At 36.4% G+C, this 19,878-nt stretch overlaps 2 protein-coding genes across 2 annotated transcripts; both read left to right on the plus strand.

The window, feature by feature from the left end:
• The first annotated feature begins 11,377 nt into the window (after positions 1-11,377).
• Positions 11,378-13,743, plus strand: LOC145634404 (uncharacterized). Its single transcript, XM_081685826.1, has 4 exons — positions 11,378-11,875; positions 12,777-13,036; positions 13,113-13,236; positions 13,319-13,743. Exons 2-4 carry the CDS (start codon positions 12,783-12,785, stop codon positions 13,487-13,489), a joined length of 549 nt encoding a protein of 182 aa, XP_081541952.1. The 5' UTR covers positions 11,378-11,875; positions 12,777-12,782; the 3' UTR covers positions 13,490-13,743.
• A 4,182-nt stretch (positions 13,744-17,925) lies between these two features.
• LOC145636573 (uncharacterized) lies at positions 17,926-19,230 on the plus strand. The gene has a single exon (XM_081688152.1). The coding sequence runs from the start codon at positions 17,926-17,928 to the stop codon at positions 19,228-19,230; it is 1,305 nt and encodes a 434-aa protein (XP_081544278.1).
• Positions 19,231-19,878: the final 648 nt, after the last annotated feature.

Below are 19,878 nucleotides of genomic sequence, written 5' to 3' on the forward strand. Positions count from 1 at the left end.
AGTATACCGCCCTCGTATGCTTATTGTCATGAAATACCTCTTCAAGTCGGGTCCATAATTCGAGAGCCGTGGCGCCCGGTTTAATGATTGTGTGAACAAGGTCTTGGGAGATTGTACCATAGATCCATTGCTTCACTACTATAGCATCTAACCTCTTCCATGTCGCATCATCAATGTCCGTGGGACGAGAAACCTTGCTTTCTAGGGGTGAGCACAACCGGGTACCCGGTTGATTTCGACGGACCCGGTCTTGGAACTGGTTGTACCGGGTCCTGTATACTTGGAACTGGTCTTGGAACTGGTTATACCGGGTCCTCAAATTTTGGACCCGGTATTGGAACCGGTGGGTACCAGTTCCAAATCCGGGTACCCAATTTCTTTTTTCTTGTTTTACTTACTATTTTACTAAAATTTTAACCTGCTATTTGAACTTGTCTTGTCTATTGTCTAGTGTCTATAGCTTGCATTGCTTCCTGTAATCTCCAAACTTAGAAAAAAAATAAAAATTGAAAAAAGGCTTTATAGCCAATTACAAAGTATAAATTAAAAGTTTTATTTTCAAAGTTCCTAAACATAATTAATAAAATAATAATGTCTTGTTAATAAAGTTCCACAAAGTCCATACAAACATCATCAAAATTTCAAGTTTACAACAAACTGACATAAAGTCCACAAACAACATAAAAACATCCTACTTTATTACAAGGTGAGATCTCTTGATTCCAAACATGAAGCACACACTTCACAAATTTCCTGTAAACAAAAAGCACATATATTAAAATATTAAATCATTAGAGTATATATATTAAATCACAACCAAAATTTGAGAAATAAAATATAAAAATGAATATTACCACATCAATTATTTCCAACAATGTCATTAACTTGTGGGATTCCACTATCACCCAATTCTGAAAAATCGTAAACAAGATAATTTAAGTAATAAACTTAGCAAGAGAAATAAAATATAAAAATAGATAATAGATGATAAATAGTAGTACTACCTTCTTCATACTTCTCGACATCCTCTAAAAAGCGCTCAATATCCACACAAATATTAGAAGCTCTTAGCCAATCTTGAGCACAAACTAAAGCTTCCACCGTCTTTGGCCCCAAACTACTACGAAATTGATCGAGTACTCGGCCGGATGTACTAAATGCGGACTCACTAGAAACGGTAGAAACTTGAATAGCTAAAATGTCCTTAGCTATTGTTGCTAACACCTTGTATTTGTCACTTTTTTCCTTCCACCATTGCAAAATATCAAACATATCCCCATCAACCCTTTTCTCCCTAACTTCTTCAAGATAGTTATCCAACTCACTTTTTTCAATAACCCCTCCTCCACCGTCTTCCTCATCAAACTCATCATAAAACTTTTTCATTTGCTCATTATTTGGTGCTATTGAGCTTTCTTGACCATTAACATTCATACTAGAATGATTAAAATCATGAACAACATTCTTGAGAGAAGAGGCAAGAATTGCATCATAATAGTCAAACAACTTTCTAAGAATGTCATACAAATCGTCACACATAACATCCACCTTAACAAAGTCACGAGGAAAAAGCTTTTTAAAAGAGTACTTCACAAACCTAAGCTTATATCGAGGATCTAAAACAACCGCAACTAACATCATGACATTTGTCTTAGTAAGATCTCCATAATACTTATCAAACTTGTCCCTCATTAGCTTACCCATAACACGAATATCTATATTTGAAGAGTTTTCCCATTCTAACAAAGAATTCAATACACCCAAAATCTCATGAAAATGCATGTTTAAAGTGACATACAAACTTCCCGACATCTTCTTTGTAGACTCATAAAATTGCTTTAAACACAAAGCCAAAACTTTAGCATTTCCCCAATCCTCTTTTGTTGGAACTCCATCCTTAAGTTCCTTACTAAAATCCGGGTCATCTTCCTTAAATCTATTAAAAGCTTTTTCAAATTTCAAAGCGGTTTCAAGCATGAGATATGTAGAATTCCATCTAGTTGACACATCAAGACATACCGAGCTTTTACAAGAAACTTTCACAAGCATAGCAGAGTGTGCAAACAATTTTGCTCTAGAAGGAGAGCTCCTCACATATCTAACAGCACTACGAATATTAGCAATCGAGTTTTTTACCGAAGATAAACCATCTTTCACAATCAAATTCAACACATGACAAGCACATCTCATATGAAAAAATGAACCCTCCAAAACAAGTTTATCAAGAAAATTAGCTTTCAAATAACCAATTGCCACATCATTTGAACTTGCATTATCAACCGTTAAAGACAACAATCGATCCTCAATTCCCCATTTAAGAATGCATGCTTCAACAACTTTTCCAATCTCCTTACCTTTATGACTATCCATTAATTGAAAATTCAAAATCCTTTTTTGCAACTTCCAATTATCATCTATGAAGTGAACAGTCAAACAAAGATAGTTAAAATTTTGAATAGAAGTCCAGCAATCAGTTGTTAAAGATACTCTTGATTTTAAACATTTAAGTGTATTCTTCAACTTCTCACTTTCACAAACAAATAGATTTTTCACATCTCTTGCAACAGTGAACCGTGAAGGTATATGAAATTGAGGAACAGCAACATGACAAAAATATCTAAATCCTTCACGCTCAACTATAGAAAATGGTTGTTCATCAACAATAACCATTTTTGCTAAAGCAAGTCTACATGCATCTTGATCAAACTCCCAATTGGACATCACAGTAGAATCAGATGGAGAAGCTTTAAACATAGAAATGAGTTTTTGCTTATTGTCAATATTTGTAGGGTACTTTGGACATGACTTAAGATGCTTCTTTAATGATGAAGTTCCATTATTAGTGTTACCTGTTAAAATTTTGTCACAATATTTTCATCTAATCTTGATTATTTTTTTGGTTTTCGGATCTCTAATGTCCCAAAAATGGCTCCAAAACTCAGACTTCCTCTTATCGCCAACTGTGGTTGGTTCGCTGGTTGCATTCCCAACACCGGCATCACTTTCATCATCCATAGGTTCATGACGTTCATGATCCATCACTAATCTGAAATAAAATTAAAATTATACATTGATATATAAATAAATAGGAGAGTAATAATGTGTACATTCTAGCAAGTAGGTTCGGCCATTACTAGTTTACTACTAGCTTCTTAAGTAGAGTATACATTATTAATCAAATTCATTTTCATAATTAAATTCTATTTTGCTCCTTACTGCAATGCACTCACCACCACCTCCGACCACTGTCCTGACTTACAGCAGACGACAGAAGGTCAGAAGCAGCAGCAACATCAGAGCAACAACAATAACAAGCCATATTTACAAGGGACTAAAGCAGCAACATAATTAAAGTAGTACCGATAGTAATTAAGGCCTTATTGCCATTTCTATGTTGTATTGGTACTTTGGTAGTATATATAGAAGTAGTTTAGCAAATGGGACTAAAGCAGCAACATAATTAAAGTAGTTTATCGTTTACAAGTTGGTAAGCTAATCAAACTTCAAACTTTCTGCCTTAGATCACTGTCATTTACTCATTTACACGCTTATTCGTTGCACTTACTCAAACTAGCAAGTAGAAAACTAACTACAAATTGACAAATTTACGGTATACATATTTACAAAAAAAAAAAACACAAATTTTTAATCTAAAAAAATAGTACAATTAATCAATTATCATAAACATGCGAAACTCAAATAATTTGCGAGTAAAATAACAAAAAGAGCTTGAGAGGAGAAGAACCTTTAACAATATGAGCAAAAGCTGTGAGATCTGAGAGCTTCAATCCGAGTGGTGAGAGTGTGAGACCGTGAGAGCAAGAACGAAGCCGTCGTGATGGAGGGGTGACCAGTGAAGGGGTGTTTTCTCTGTTGAGGTGAGAGAGTATGTGATTCAAAGTGGAGGCTGTGAGATTTTAGGGTTAGTGAAGTGAGAAAGAATATGAGTACATTAGTATGTTGGGCTTATTTTGATTTGGGCTCTAAAAAAAGATACAAGTATTTGAACTATTCAGCAAATTAGCTCTAAAATGTCCAGTTCCAAGACCGGGTACCCGGTTATATTGGTTCCAAGACCGGGTACCCGGTATTGGAACTGGTATAACCGGGTACCCGGTGGGTACCGGGTCCAAAATTTTAGGACCCGGAATTGGAACCGGATCTAACCGGGTCCTATATTTTGGACCCGGAATTGGAACCGGTACAACCGGGTCCGGGTCCGGACCCACCGGGTCCTAACCGGTTCCAGTTCCAATACCGGGTACCCACAGTTTTTGCTCACCCCTATTGCTTTCTATGTGATCTAGCACGTTAAAGGCAGTGGCTTGGATTTGAAACAATTCAACCCACGTAGCATATTGGGCATCTTCATGGTTACGGGAGACGCTCATAAGGTTCTTGATGTTGGAGACGGCAAACGCCGGGTGGAAGGGGGTGTTTGAGGGAGGAGGAGGAGGAGGGGGGTATCGTCTCCGGCCATGAGAGAGAGTAGGAGACGGTTGAAGAGATGGTGGAGTACGGCTAGGGTACGGCAGGTCCAAGAGGATCGTGTAGGGTTTTCGAAGAAGAGAAAAGATCAAGAGAAACCCTAATTGGAATCTGATACCATGTAGAATAGTGTAATTCTCCTTGATTGGAGTATTCTCATTAATCAAATATATATAGGTATGTACAACCCTAATTATGAGAAACCTAATTACACAAGATATATCTTTTACAAAATATTAACAAGGTAATATTAACCTATTATCTATCATTCATCTTTCACCAAATTACTACTGTGTACTTCTGTATCATTTGACTGTTGTGGGTACTCCTGCTCATATATAAGATCAGAGTGTATTTATTTAGTATGCTAATATAGCAATATCTATGTATTTAGTTCAATTATATTTTTTATTAGCATATATATAATTGTTTAATTTATTGTTTGTTTATCTCATACTCTCAATAATTATACATTACTCGTATTAATTAGTAAGGATACCTACCTATTTTATGGAGAGAGCTCAAACAAGAATTTTGATTAGACAAGTACAGAGTTTTTTTTTTTTTTTTTTTTTTTTTTTTTTTTTTTTTTTTTTTTTTTTTAAAAAAAATTTTTTTTTATTTTTATTATTTTTTTTTTTTTTAAAAAATACAAGTACAGTGTATTTATTAAAGAGCTTCTAGTGAAAAAAAAAAAAAAAAAAATACCCACCTACCTTTATCCTTCATTTTACTAGAAGCTCTACCGTAAATGTTCTTAACTTGAAGCCAAGAATATATTTTATTGAACGAACAAACTTGATATTTGAAAATGGAACCTACCATAAATGTTTTCAACTTGAAGTCAAGAATATATTTTATGCATGTGATAATAAGTGCTTCGATTTTTTCTTATTCTTTGACATGAGATTTTTTTTTCTTCTGAATGATAATAATTGTAGGGACTCATATATATAATTATTCTTTCTTATGCATGATGTTTATTCTTAGCTTCAAAGTTCAAACTGAATATATTATTTGTGGAAATTCTATGTCGGACGACTAACTACTCCGTATAGAGTAGATTAGATGGTTAAAGTATTATCCAAAACATTAAGGGCATGCCTGGAATTCTAGAAATAATGAAGGGGGTAATATCTAACGGGGTAGATTCTACTTGAGCATTGATTTAGAGAGTAATAATTCATTTTCTGAGGTTTGGCAACAATCCTAAGGTAAAGACCACCAATTCATGGCAATCGGCGGCAACCACCATGTTGTTGATAAACTTGAGACCACCACGAGCATCACCTCAGTTGAAGGATCAAAAGCCCTAACCATTTGTTCAACTATCTCTTCAACCAGTGGGTCCGATTCAAGATACTTGTTCGTAACTCGCCGGAATTGATGAGCTATGGCGGCTAGCAGCTTCCACCAGGCGGCTATAATGGTGGCAACAGCTTCAATTGGGTGGAGGGATATGAAGGTGAAGGAGAGAGTACATAGCAGGGGAAAAGAAGATGCAGTATAGAAGAGGAATTGTTACGGGGGAAATTGTTATGCTAGGGGGGAGGTGGGTAATTATTAACCCCATTTTTAGGGAAATAGATTACCCCACTGATTAATTACCCTAGATCCAAACTTTAAAAAAAATCCAAAATTATTACTCATGTAATTTTTCCCCTCCCATTACACCCATTCCATGCAGCCCCTAAGAGGAACATATTCCGTCCACATTGTTTGACCTTATTAGCTTTGCGGCACTCCTCATACCAAATAAAAATCAATACCACCTTTGTCCAACATAGGGTCGTACAACATTAATCATTTTACTTGCTATTTTCTTCTTTTTCTTGGACTAGAACTTGGTAGTGTTTTTTTCTTGAATTAGTTTAATTATTTGGTGATTAATTTACCTTTAACTAAATAATGAGGGATCTGAGACATGACAGCCTAAATGAAGTACTCGTAAAATGCATTAACTAATCAGAATAGATTCATTTTAGTGATTTAATTGTTTTGAAAACAAGAATATATTCCATTATTACAATTGTGTCATTTGACTGTTGTGTAAGCAGGAGTGTGCTAGTACGAAATCATACTACATATTTAATAATAACATCAGAAAGCGCTTCACAATGTTCTTTCTTCATGGTTCATATATAAGCGTTTTCTTATATTATTTTAATGAAAAACTATGATAAAATCTGATCTATTATTATTCATCAATCATCATTTCTTATATTTTAAGGAAAAACCATAATCAAAATTTTTGATGGTTTACTGTCAAAAAGAAAACTAGTGCAACTATAAATAAACAAAAGAAGTACTGTACTTATAATGTTACATTTTAGAATAGATAGAAACTTTTATTGAAGCCATAATTAAGTTGATTTTTTGGTTACATTTTAGAAAGGGTGATACTAAAGGTAGCTTACACAAGTTTGTGACAACTTCTATTTTTCTTCATAAATTGTGACTTTTAGCATTTTCCATAACAGAGATTTGTATTGACATCGGCAATTATTAGTTGATTTTTTTCGCCAAAAATAATTGAAATTAAAGAAGGGCTTTAAAGTTGTCATCTTAAATGAGAATAAGCTTTTTATATTGAATAATAACATGACGAACTGTGTGATAAGGCTTTAACCGGCAAATGGAGTTATTGATTGTAACTATTTTTCATTTTTCATAGATGCTTTTACTGAAATTGACTAAAGATCAGCTCTTTATGTGATCTGACCCTGGCCATGCTAATTTTATAAAGCTTCTTCCTTATCACAATTTTTTTTTCTTCTAATTTACTTTTTCTTATGATTTTTCTTCTTATTATTTTTTTTATTTCTAATACACTTTTTCTTATGGTTTTTACGAAGGAAATATGAATATATATATATATATATATATATATATATATATATAGGGGAGGGATCCGGTGAGAATAGGTTCATATGTGAGAATTCATACTTATATGAGAACTGATTTTAAGTTTAGAACATGTGAGTAAAAGTTTAGAACATACGAGTAAAAATTTAGAACATGCGTCTGAAATTAAAATTTAGAACGTCTGAGTAATAATTTAGAACATCTAAGTGAGTAATATGTTTAGAACATTTGATTTAAGAATTAGAACAAGTGATTAAAAATTTATAAAATCTGCTTTATGAAATTTTAAACATATGAGTACAATTTAGAACATTTGATTTAAGATTATGAACATGTGAATAAAAATTTAGAACAAACAAATATAGAATATAGAAAGTGTGAGTAAAAAATTTAGAACATACGAGTAAAAATATAGAACATACGCTTTAAAATCTGGAACATATAATTAAAAATCTTAGAACACACATTTTAAAATTTAGAACATATAAGTTAAAATTTTGGAACAAGTTATTTAAAATTTATGATATTAAACTTAACTAATTTATGGTTTAGAACATGTGAATACTAAATTAGAACATTTGATTTAATTTAGAACACCTAAGGAAAAGTTTAGAACATCAGATTTAAAATTTAGAACATACAAGTAAAAATTTAGAACATAAAGAGTGTTCTCACATAAGAAAAATTCTCACATAAGAAAAATTCTCACGAGAGCCTCCCCCTATATATATATACCTTGCCCTTGTATTTTATTATTTTTATTTTTTTGGTTAAGCCCTTATATCAATCAACTATATACCTATTTTACAAAAAGAGCTCAAACAAGAATTTTTATTGAGAAAAAGTATTAATCACCATCTATCACAATTTATATAGTATGATGATACTTTTTGACTATAGAAAATTAAGCTAATCATAACATCTATAGAATTCTCAGAATATAAAAAATATTAAAGAAAAATCCTAATTCTATCTTTAATAGTTATATATAGAACGTATGAAAATGATTGCTGAACATGTAATTATTCAAAAACGTTTTTAGCTTAAAACCAATAATATATTTTGTGTGAATAACGTGGTGGTGAAATGGATCATAGTTTCATAGACACAATTAGTGTTTTTTTTTTCTTTTCTTTTGAATAATAATGTAGGGACGAGTATAGAGACTCAAAACTTATTCCTACTTTCACACAATATATACTTTATTCGTATACTTTTGATTGGTGTTAAGCTGAGAATGTACGCTATTATTAATTCTTGGCTGCAAGCTGAGTAATGAGTACATTATTTACGAATGACTAATTTAATTGATTAAAGTATTGGTATGACATTTAAGATATGAGATCAAATTTTGTCAACATATAATTTGAGTTGTGTATACATCATTTGATTTTTATGGCTCTCTTTGCGACACAAAAATTGAATAATGCTCTTGTTGTTGTGCTTCGATGTTTGATGTTCTTCAATACTCTTGTTGTTGTGCTATTTGGGTTTGGTTGTGTTACTTCAAGTAGTTTAACTTGTTTATAAGGGAGCTAGTGGGGTGTGTTATTAGCCTCCTCTTACAGTGTATTGGTGTTCAAGTTCAGGTAATTTGGGGATTGCTCTTTTATTTTGGTCTGTTTAGGTTCCTAGGATTGGTCTTGCCTAGTTGTTTGACCGTTGTTACCTCTTTTGATTTCTATGGTCAAGAGAGTGTTTGAAGGTTATCTATTGGTAACCTTTATTTCAGCTTAGCGGTGGATCTTTAATTCTTTGCTTTGAAAAACCTTTATCTCAACCCTACTCTTCAACATGGGGCTCCCATAAGGTTCTTTTGGGGGTTTTTAGTATGATAATAGTCTTTTTCTTAGAAAAAAGGCCAAATGTACCCTTAGTATGTTAAGGGTATGTACCGAGCCACTTGTTTAAGGCTATTGGTGTCTTTTTGAGCTCATGTTATTGTTAACCAACAACTGTGTGTTCTATGCTCTTCTTTACTCCAAGATCAACGGTATATGGGTTACAAAGATAACATGGTATTATTGGGTATCTCCTGAAGCATGTTAGACTATTACTTGATTTTTCTTGCAAGGACGATTATTATTATTATTATTATTATTATTATTATTATTATTTATTTATTTTTTTTTTTTTTTTTTTTTTTTTTTTTTTGTAATGGTTGTATCATTGGAACTAGTAAAGCTTGTTTGAGTAGTTTACCAAAATTACTCCTTATTGTGTAATGTTTAAAGTCAAATTAAGCATATGTCAAAAAAAAAAAAAGAGAAATTTGAATACTGTTTCATTGTCCATAATTTGCTAGAAGTTATTTAAATAGTGCTTTCACATAACAAATAAACTCTTGTGATAAGCTCCACTCATTTAGGGGCTACTTTCTCTGCTTTGAGGAAAGTGGTAGAGAGAAAATTATTCTAAAAAATTCCATATGGCATATGCTACTTGTAATGTATGGTTGGTGCACCCGGAAAGAACATTAGGTATATTTAAAAGAACATGGGCGAAAAAAGAACATTATAGATATTTATAAAGAACGTGAGCATAATATGTTCTTTGAATTTGATTAATATGTTCTTTGAGTTTGAACTATATGTTCTTTACATTATACAATATGTTCTTTAATGTATGTATATTAAAAAAAAAAAAAAAAAAAAAAAAAAAAAAAAAAAAAAAAATAATCACCCGAGTAACTAGAAAAAAAAAACATGTTCTTTATTGTATTATCATGTTCTTTTTGTAAAGACTTTATGTTATTTGGTTAGAGGTGATCAAAGTTAGACCGACCCGGCTTGATTTTGGACGGGTTTTGGGCAAAAAAATTTCACCCCCTAATTTGGTCGGACCCGGCCCGTAAATTTAAAATTTTGGGCGGGTTTGGGATTGCGTTATTATGCATTTTATTTGATTTTTTATACTCAACACGAAAAGCCCGCACAGCCGGACCATTTTGGGCAGGTTTGGGCACAAAAACTTCAGCCCAAAACTTGGCCCGACTCGAGAAGTGAGCTGATTTTTAAACCTTGGCCCGGTCCACCCAATGATCACCTATATCTTTGTCAAACACGAACATGTTCTTTTTTGTCAAATATAATGTTCTTTTTCAAACACGTTCAACCACTCAAGTAACCATGAAAAATAACATGTTCTTTTTGTAAAGACTTTATGTTCTTTATAATGTCATGTTTTTGTCAAATACAAACATGTTCTTTTGTCAAACACAGGTATGTTTTTTTTCAAACACTAACATGTTCTTTTTTTTTTTTTTCCAATGTTCTTTAAAATATGTCTATTGTTCTTTCCGGGTGCACCATGAGCATGGTGCACCCGGGTGCACTATACTATTTTCATGCTACTTGTTATGTTCATGCCTACGAAAGAAGTTAAATCTTTCACAACATTCAATTCCTATATTTCTGTATTTTCTATGCAATATAACGTCAATCCGCATAAAAACAACCATTTAATTTTATTATATATTACCCTAACTAATCAACTATGTTTATGAATTCCTTCAAAAAAAAAAAAAAAAAAAAAAAAAAAAAAAAAAAAAAAAACTATGTTTTGAATGATCTTAAGACTTCTAATTTGGTCAACTTTATTGTATGTAATGATATTATTGCAGACATATCTAGTCATCCAAATTAGCCTATTAGAATAATATTGTTAGCCTACATAACACTTAAGTTTATGTTATGTAAACAATATTACTCTCTTACTCCCGCACAATAATCAAATGAATTACATTGCTTATTTTTTTTTACTAACTTCTTACTTTATCTATTTTTTTTTTTTTTCTTATACCCATTTTTTTTAACACTTGTAATTTTTAGTTTAGCCATTTTTTTTTCTAATAATACATCAATCTCCCTCCTAACTCCGCCAGTGGGTTCCCCGCTGCGCAGCAAGAAATAGGTCATTTTGCGACGGAAACCTTGCAACGGACTACAATTCCGTCGCAAAAAGGGTTAATTTGCGAGGGAATAAATTCCGTCGCAACTTTGCGACGGAAACAAACTTTTGCGACGGAATTTCCGTCGCAAAGTTTGCGACGGAATTTATTCCCTCGCAAAAGTTTGTTTGCGACGGAAATAATCGTCGCAAAACAATATTAAAAAAAAAATAAAAAAAAAAACATTTTGCGACGGATTCTGCGACGGAAATTCCGTCGCAAAAAGTTTTTAAATTTTTTTAAAAAAAACTGAAGTTTCGCTGAAGGAGAGAGAAAAAGAAAACGAAGAACAGAAAGAGGAAAGCGTAGAGAGAGATAGAGGAAAGCGTAGAGAGAGAAAGAAAATCCGGCCACTTCACCGCCGCTGTCGCCACCGGAACGACCGGAATCCGGCCACTCACACCTACTAACGCCCACCCCTTCCGTTCACTCCCACTCACGCGCACTCACGCCCACCCACGCCACCCCCTCCGTTCAAGCCCACTCACGCCCCTCCGTTCGCCGGCGGTGTGCAGCCACCACACCACCCTCCTTCCGGCAGCCGGATTTCCGCCACAACACCCTCAAATCCCGGTGAGTATTCCACTATCCCCCTTTGTTTTTGTTTTCAATTTAATTTTAATGTAAACCCTAACTTTTTCTAATTATGTTTTTTAATTTAATTTGTAACTAAATTTTATTATTTAATTACTTGTGTTTAGTGTAGTGTAGTTTAATTTATATTGCAATGTTAGAATTAGTTTAATTTTTAAGATATATTGCAATGTTAGAATTAGTTTAATGTATGTTAGTTTAGTTTAAAATACATGTTAGATTAGTTTATAATGTATGTTATTTTAGTTTAAAATATATGTTAGTTAGTTTATAATGTATGTTAGTTTAGTTTAAAATATATGTTAGATTAGTTTAAAATATATGTTAGATTAGTTTAAAATATATGTTAATTTAAAAATACATGTTAGTGTATGTATGTTTATTTGAATGTGGGTAATTGTGTGTTAATTATATGTGTTTCATCACTAGGCATACATTCACTAGTGAGATAAGATGTCCAAGGATCTGATGGCTCTGACTCCGAAGACGTTGTACTGATGTCTGATGAATCAGATGGTGAGGAAGATGAATCAAGTGTTGGTTCCAGTGACAGTGATGAGGATAGTTTGGGCGATGTCATATTAGACGATAGTAGTGATGAGTACAGCAGTAAATCTAGTAGTAACAAGAATATTGATGACAGTAGTGATGAGAGTCTTGATTAGGCTAACAATGATTCTGTCGTTGTATTCAATTTGTTGTATTAACCTTGTCATGGTTGGTGTCATTGTAAGATCGAACACTCTAGACAATGAAACTTAATTTTTGCTTTTGGATGCGTATCTTGGTTTAACTGTGATTTAATTTGATGTTATATTCAATTTGATGTTATATTTGTTGTTAATTGAAAAACCTATCATGTGAAATGAATATGATGCAGGTATCAATGGGTAAACGGGGTGATCCGAAGAAGAAATCAAGCAAGAGCAGAGAGTTTCCTTCTTATCACTTGCAGGTTCCTGTTCCGGTTACCATCACCGAGGATGCCACCAGGTTGGGTGACACTCAGGTACCCACCCCTCATTCAGAGGCGGAGCCGAGTACCGTGCACCGTTCGAGTATGGATACGGATGACACTCAGCTTGAGCAACCTAGCTCAACCGGGTCTAACATGCCGGTGTTGGAACCTTCTATGCTCTGGTAAGATGTTAAATGAAAAGGGCAAATTCTGATTTGTTATTCATATAATGCTAATACAAATACCCTTGTTTCATAGGTTTGATAATGACGCTGTAAAGGGGAATGTCACTGATGTAATTCAAGGCTACTACAAAGCTCCTTGGAAGAACTACAGCGAGGTTGAAGGTCCCACCAAGGAACATTGGTTCACCTTGTTCAAGGTATAAGTTTAACTTATAAATAATAGGTGTCATAAATTTAACCAAATGAATATGTAACTAATAGAGTTTTTTGTATATTCAGCAACATTACAGTTGGGCACCTGCTTTGGAGGGGCAAGTGCGTAGGGCGTTTGATACTTATGCTGCAACTCGGTTGCGACAAATGTTCTACAACGTCACTAAAAGGATGGGAGGGAGAAAGCCAGACTGTGGTGGTGGTGGTGCAGGCCAAGGACAGCCAGCTTGTGTTTAGTTAGGTGTCATTTTTCGATTTTTGTATATGGATGACATTGTAGTTTAAAAAATTATATCATGTACCGTACTTGGTAGTTACGGCTACGTGTTGTATATATTTGAATTATGTTAGGGCGTGGACTTTTTGACTGAAATTATTTTAAATGCACGTATTTTATTAAACAAGATTGCATGAATACAGGTTCCAGGAAAACAAAACAAAATACAAAAAAATTAAACAGGATTGCAGGAATACAGGTTCCAGGAAAAAAAAACAAAATACAAAAAAAAAAAAAAATTAAAATTACAATAACTTTGCGACGGAATTTCCGTCGCAAAATGGAGTATTTTGCGACGGATTATTTTCCGTCGCACACATGCGACGGAAAATAATCCGTCGCAAAAAACTTCATTTTGCGACGGAATTACATTCCGTCGCAAAATTTGTGACGGACTATTCCGTCGCAAAAGAATCCATTTTGCGACGGAAATACATTCCGTCGCAAAATTTGTGACGGAATATTCCGTCGCAAAATGACTCCTCTTGCTACGGAATTTTCGTCGCAAATGTTGTTTTCAGCTACAACTACCTTTCCGTCGCAAAATCCGTCGCAATTCGTTTTGCGACGGATATTCCGTCACAAAAGGACTGTTTGCTACGAAAGTTCGAGCGACGCCATGCCTGTGACGGAAATCCGTCGCAAAGTCACTTTGCGACGGAATTTTGCCAGTTTGCGACGAATTATTTCCGTCGCAAAACGGCCCTTTTCTTGTAGTGTGCCAGTCCCAAGCCTGGATAAAGGAGGAGGGTTACGGTAGGCCAGTGACAGCCAGTATAAAACTTCGTCACATCCAATGACATGAGCCAAACAAATATTTTCGTGGGGGCGTTCCCTACTCAGCAACGCGCTGCACTTCCTAGACCCGGGTGTAGTGATAAGTATGCAAGGGTTGCTAGGTCGTCGCCCAGAAGCGACGCACCACATTGCCCGAGTGTGGTGTCAAATGAGCAAGGGCGTGCCTTTGGGGCGTTCCCTACTGAGCGACGCGCTGCACTTCCCAGACCCGGGTGCAGTGATAAGTATGCAAGGGTTGCTAGGTCGTCGCCCAGAAGCGACGCGCCACATTGCCCAATTGTGGTGTCAAATGATCAAGGGCCTGGAGTTGGAACCAGGAGGGAGCGTGGGAGAAAGGAATTTAGTTTGCGGATTGGTTCTTGGAATGTGGGGTCTCTTACGGGAAAATCAGCAGAAGTGGTAGAAGTAATGAAGAGACGACGCGTGAACATCATGTGCCTCCAAGAGACAAGATGGACAGGAGAAGGAGCTCGAGGCTTGGTTTTGGGGTATAAGGTATGGTATGTTGGGCAAGAAACGAGCCACAGGACAAGGAATGGTGGAGCTAGGAACGGAGTTGGTGTGGTTCTCGATGAGAGGTTGGCAAAAGAGGTGATCGAGGTCTATCGGAAGAACGATAGGTTGATAAGGCTGAAGTTGCTATGTGGCAAGGAGATTGTGAATGTTATCAGTGCTTATGCTCCCCAAGTGGGTTTAGATGCAGAAGAGAAACGGCAATTTTGGGAGGATCTAGACGAGGTGGTACAGGGTGTCCACCACTCAGAGAAGTTATATATTGGAGGGGATCTAAATGGGCACGTTGGGGCGAGCCGAGATGGCTATGGGAGTGTCCATGGAGGCTTTGGGTATGGGCAGAGGGACGCCGGTGGTGAAGCTATTATGGATTTTGCCCAATCATATGATTTAATTTTGGCTAATACTTGGTTTAAGAAGAGGGATTCACACTTGATAACTTTTCGGAGTGGAGCAAATGCAACTCAAATAGACTTCCTGCTCACAAGGAGCATAGATAGACAAAGTTGCCTAAACTGTAAGGTTATCCCAGGGGAAAGTGTGGTCACCCAACACCGGCTATTGGTAATGACTATTCGTCTGAAAGAGAAGGCGAAGAAAAAAGTTAGACAAGAAGAACCGAGGATAAGATGGTGGACCCTAAGGGATGCAAAGGCTAAGGTTTTTACAGAAAAGGTAATTGAAGAAGCGGATTGGGATGGAGAGGTGGATCCGGACATGACTTGGTTACGAATGAAGAACTGTTTCCTAAGAGTGGCCAAAGAGGTCTTAAGGGAAGTAAGGGGAAGAACTTCGATACAGAGAGATACTTCGTGGTGGAATGAAGAGGTGAAAGCAGTAATTAAGCAAAAAAGGGAATGCTATCAAGCCTTAGGAAAATGTAGGAGTGATGAAACCTTTGCAGCGTATAAGGAGGCTAAGAGTAAGGCAAAGACAGCTGTTCATCAAGCGAAAGAAAAGGCATATCAGGAGGTTTATGAAAAACTTGATTCCAAGGAGGGAGAAAGGATCATTTATAAGATGGCAAAGAGAAGACAAGAGGCAAGGAAGGATATTGGCATGGTGAAGTGTGTCAAAGATAAGAACCAAATGGTCCTAGTGCAAGAGGAGGACATCAAGGACAGGTGGAAGGGGTACTTCGATGAATTATTTAATGGAAGTAATGGAGTTGTGATAGGAGATACCTCTGTGAGTGATGAAGAAATCAACATGGAGTATGTGCGAAGGATTAGGAGAGTAGAGGTGGAGATTGCACTGAGGAAGTTGAAACCTAAGAAGGCGGTTGGCCTTGATGGGGTACCGATAGAGGTGTGGAGGTGTTTGGGTAAGATTGGTATTGATTGGTTAACAAACCTTTTCAACAAGATATGGACGGCTACAAGGATCCCACAAGATTGGAGGAAGAGCACCTTGGTCCCGGTTTATAAAAACAAAGGAGACGCTCAAGATTGTTCTAACTACCGAGGAATTAAGCTTATGAGCCACACTATGAAGCTGTGGGAAAGGGTGATTGAACAAAGGTTGAGGGCATACACAAGCATTTCAGATAACCAATTTGGTTTTATGTCTGGGAGATCTACTATGGAGGCAATCCATTTGATAAGACAAATGATGGAGTTTTATAGGGTAAAGAAGAAAGATCTTCATATGGTCTTTATTGATTTAGAGAAGGCATATGACAAGGTGCCAAGAGAGATACTTTGGTGGGCAATGTTGAAGAAAGGTATCCCACGAAGGTATGTAGACCTAGTTAAGGATATGTATCGGAATGTGTCAACAAATGTGAGGACATGCGGAGGGTTGACAAAAGATTTCCCTATTACAATCGGATTGCATCAAGGGTCTGCATTAAGCCCTTTTCTTTTTGCAACGGTTCTAGATGAATTAACTAGACCAATTCAAGATGAGGTTCCATGGTGTATGTTGTTCGCGGATGATATCGTTTTGGTGGATGAGACTAAGGATGGGGTTAATGTTAAGTTGGAGCAATGGAGGCAAAGGTTGGAATCTAGAGGGTTTAAGCTAAGTCGGAGTAAGACTGAATATTTGGTATGTCGTTTTGGCACTCAGAGGGGGACAAGCAATGAAGTGGTGAGTTTGGATGGAAAGGATTTTACCATGAGTGAATGTTTTAAGTATCTTGGGTCGATCATCCAGAAGAATGGTGACATTGATCAAGACGTGACCCACAGAATTAAGTCAGGGTGGCTTAAATGGAGAGCGGCCACGGGAGTGTTATGCGACCGCAGCATTCCCCTACAGTTGAAGGGAAAATTCTACAGGACTGCCATAAGACCAGTGTTGCTCTATGGTACAGAATGTTGGGCTTCTAAGAAAGAGCATATTAAAAAGATGGAGGTTACGGAAATGCGCATGTTAAGGTGGATGTGTGGAAACACTTTAAGAGATAGAATCAGAAATGAGGCTATTCGCAAGAAAGTAGGTGTGGCAGGCATTGCAGATAAATTAAGGGAAAATCGTCTGCGTTGGTTTGGACATGTAAGACGGAGACCCGAGGGTGCACCGGTGCGAAGAGTGGAAGAGTGGGATCATGGAGGGATTAAACGAGGAAGAGGGAGACCAAAAATGACTTGGTTGGAAGGAGTGAGGAAGGATATGAAGTGCATGGATTTACGTGAGGATGAAGTTTTGGATCGTAAGGGATGGAGGAGAAAGATTTATGTTAATGACTACACGGAATAATCATATTTGGTTCATGTTAGCCGACCCCACTTTTGGGATTAAGGCTTTGATTGATTGATTGATTGATTGACATCAATCTCCCTCCTATTTTTTAAATGATGTGCAAATTGTTAGAGATCTGAGATAGCAGAAATATATGTCTGATATATTTTCCGATATCTCTATTGAGATAATATTATTGAGATAATATCATATCTTTCCATATATTTATCTTTCCTATTTTTCCAAAGATCCTAAGATATCTTATGATACTAGGACTTGGAATTGTATCTCTATATATTTCCCAAATTGATTAATGAGAGATCAAGCAATTATCTTTCTAATTCTTCATGGTATCAAGAGCAGGATATCTTTCTTGATTTTTTTTCTTCTCTAAACCACCATGGCTGGTGATGATGTGCCACCGCCGCCACCACCACCGACCAAAATTGAATCTAACTCACCTTATTATCTAGGTCCTCAAGACAAACCTGGAGATTACATTACTCCTACTCGTCTCAAAGGCGACAATTTCGATGAATGGGCGGCCGATATACGGATTGCCTTGGAAGCCAGACGCAAATTCGAGTTTCTTGATGGTACTATTACGGTACCACAACCCCCCTGCTCAAAGTCCGATTGGACAGCCTTGAATAGCAAATTCGAGTTTCTTGATTATGAGATAATCTCCTGCTCGTGTTGTTCTGCTTGTACGGCAGGTCGTCTCCACGAGCAACGCCGAGATCAGTCACGCTTACATGATTTTCTCATGGGTTTGTACCCAGATTACTATTCTTCTCTCCGGTCTTATATTCTTTCTCAAGATCCCTTACCTACTCTTGATAGGGCTTATCAGCTAGCCGTTCAAGAGGAGCGGGTTCGCAATGCTCGGAAGGAAGCTGAAGCACCGCCATCCGATGCTGTTGGTTTCGCTTTACGGGCTAATACAAGCGGTCGTGGTTCTATTTGCTCTCATTGCAAAAAGCAGGGACACGATTTCTCAAATTGTTGGTTCAAGGCTCCTTGTCCACATTGCAAGAAAAAGGGGCACGATCCATCTCGATGTTTTGAAGTTGTTGGGTATCCTGCGGGTTGGACAGCAGGCCCGAAGACCAGTACGGCTGGTCAGAGCAAGGGGGGGCCTCGGGCTAATATGGCAGCAGCCGATTCTCAGTCTCCCACATCTTCTTCGTCTCATGCTTTCACCGCCGAGCAATGGAAGGCACTTTCGGGTTTTATTGGTAATGCTAAAATTCCTGATAATCGCCTACATGGTAAGTTTGATGATTCTTGTTGGATTATTGATACCGGTGCGACTCATCACGTTACCGGTAACCAATCTTGGTTATTTGACACACGTTATGTTGAATGCCCCGTCGGATTGCCGAACGGTGACAGTGTGCTTGCTACTTTGGAAGGATCGGTCACTTTGTCCGATCAAATAACTATCACTGGAGTTCTTTATGTGCCTAATCTTAATTGCAATTTGCTTTCCGTTACTCAACTTAGTGATCAATTAGAAGTTGTTGTCCAATTTAACTCATATATGTGTGCTATACAGGACCGACTGAAGCAGCTGATTGGAACGGGAATTAGGCGAGACGGACTATATTATTTCTTTGGCAAACCGAAAGTGGTGCAACGAGTTTCTGTAGTTGAGGCAACAACAGATTTGGAGCTTTGCATAGAAGAATGGGGCATCCTCTGAAGAAAATTTCTTGGAAAACAAAGAAGCAACCTACTGTTTCTTTCTCTTCTTCAGAGGCCGAGTATAGATCCATGTCTTCGTGTTCTAAAGAGCTCAAATGGGTGAAGACTTTGTTGTTAAGTCTTGGTGTACAACATCCAAAGGCAATCAAGTTGTTTTGTGATAATGAAGCAGCTCTGCATATTGCGAAAAATCCGGTTTTTCATGAACGGACAAAGCATATTGAGATTGATTGTCACTGTGTTCGAGATGCAATTACAGATGGGTGGATTTCTACATCTCATGTTCCGACATCTTCACAGCTTGCGGATATTTTTACAAAAGCTCTTGGGAAAGCACAGTTTGACTATCTTCTTTCCAAGTTGGGCACTTACGATCCTAGTGCTCCAACTTGAGGGGGGGGTATTGAGATAATATCATATCTTTCCATATATTTATCTTTCCTATTTTTCCAAAGATCCTAAGATATCTTATGATACTAGGACTTGGAATTGTATCTCTATATATTTCCCAAATTGATTAATGAGAGATCAAGCAATTATCTTTCTAATTCTTCAATCTCAAATCTCTAACAGAAATAATGCCGAGTAAGTAATACGATCAAATAAAATGAAGATCAACACATTTGAATGTCTGGGATGATCAGTG

Source organism: Chenopodium album, chromosome 6 (genome assembly GCF_948465745.1).
Source record: "Chenopodium album chromosome 6, dcCheAlbu1.1, whole genome shotgun sequence".
Classification (NCBI taxonomy): domain Eukaryota; kingdom Viridiplantae; phylum Streptophyta; class Magnoliopsida; order Caryophyllales; family Amaranthaceae; genus Chenopodium; species Chenopodium album.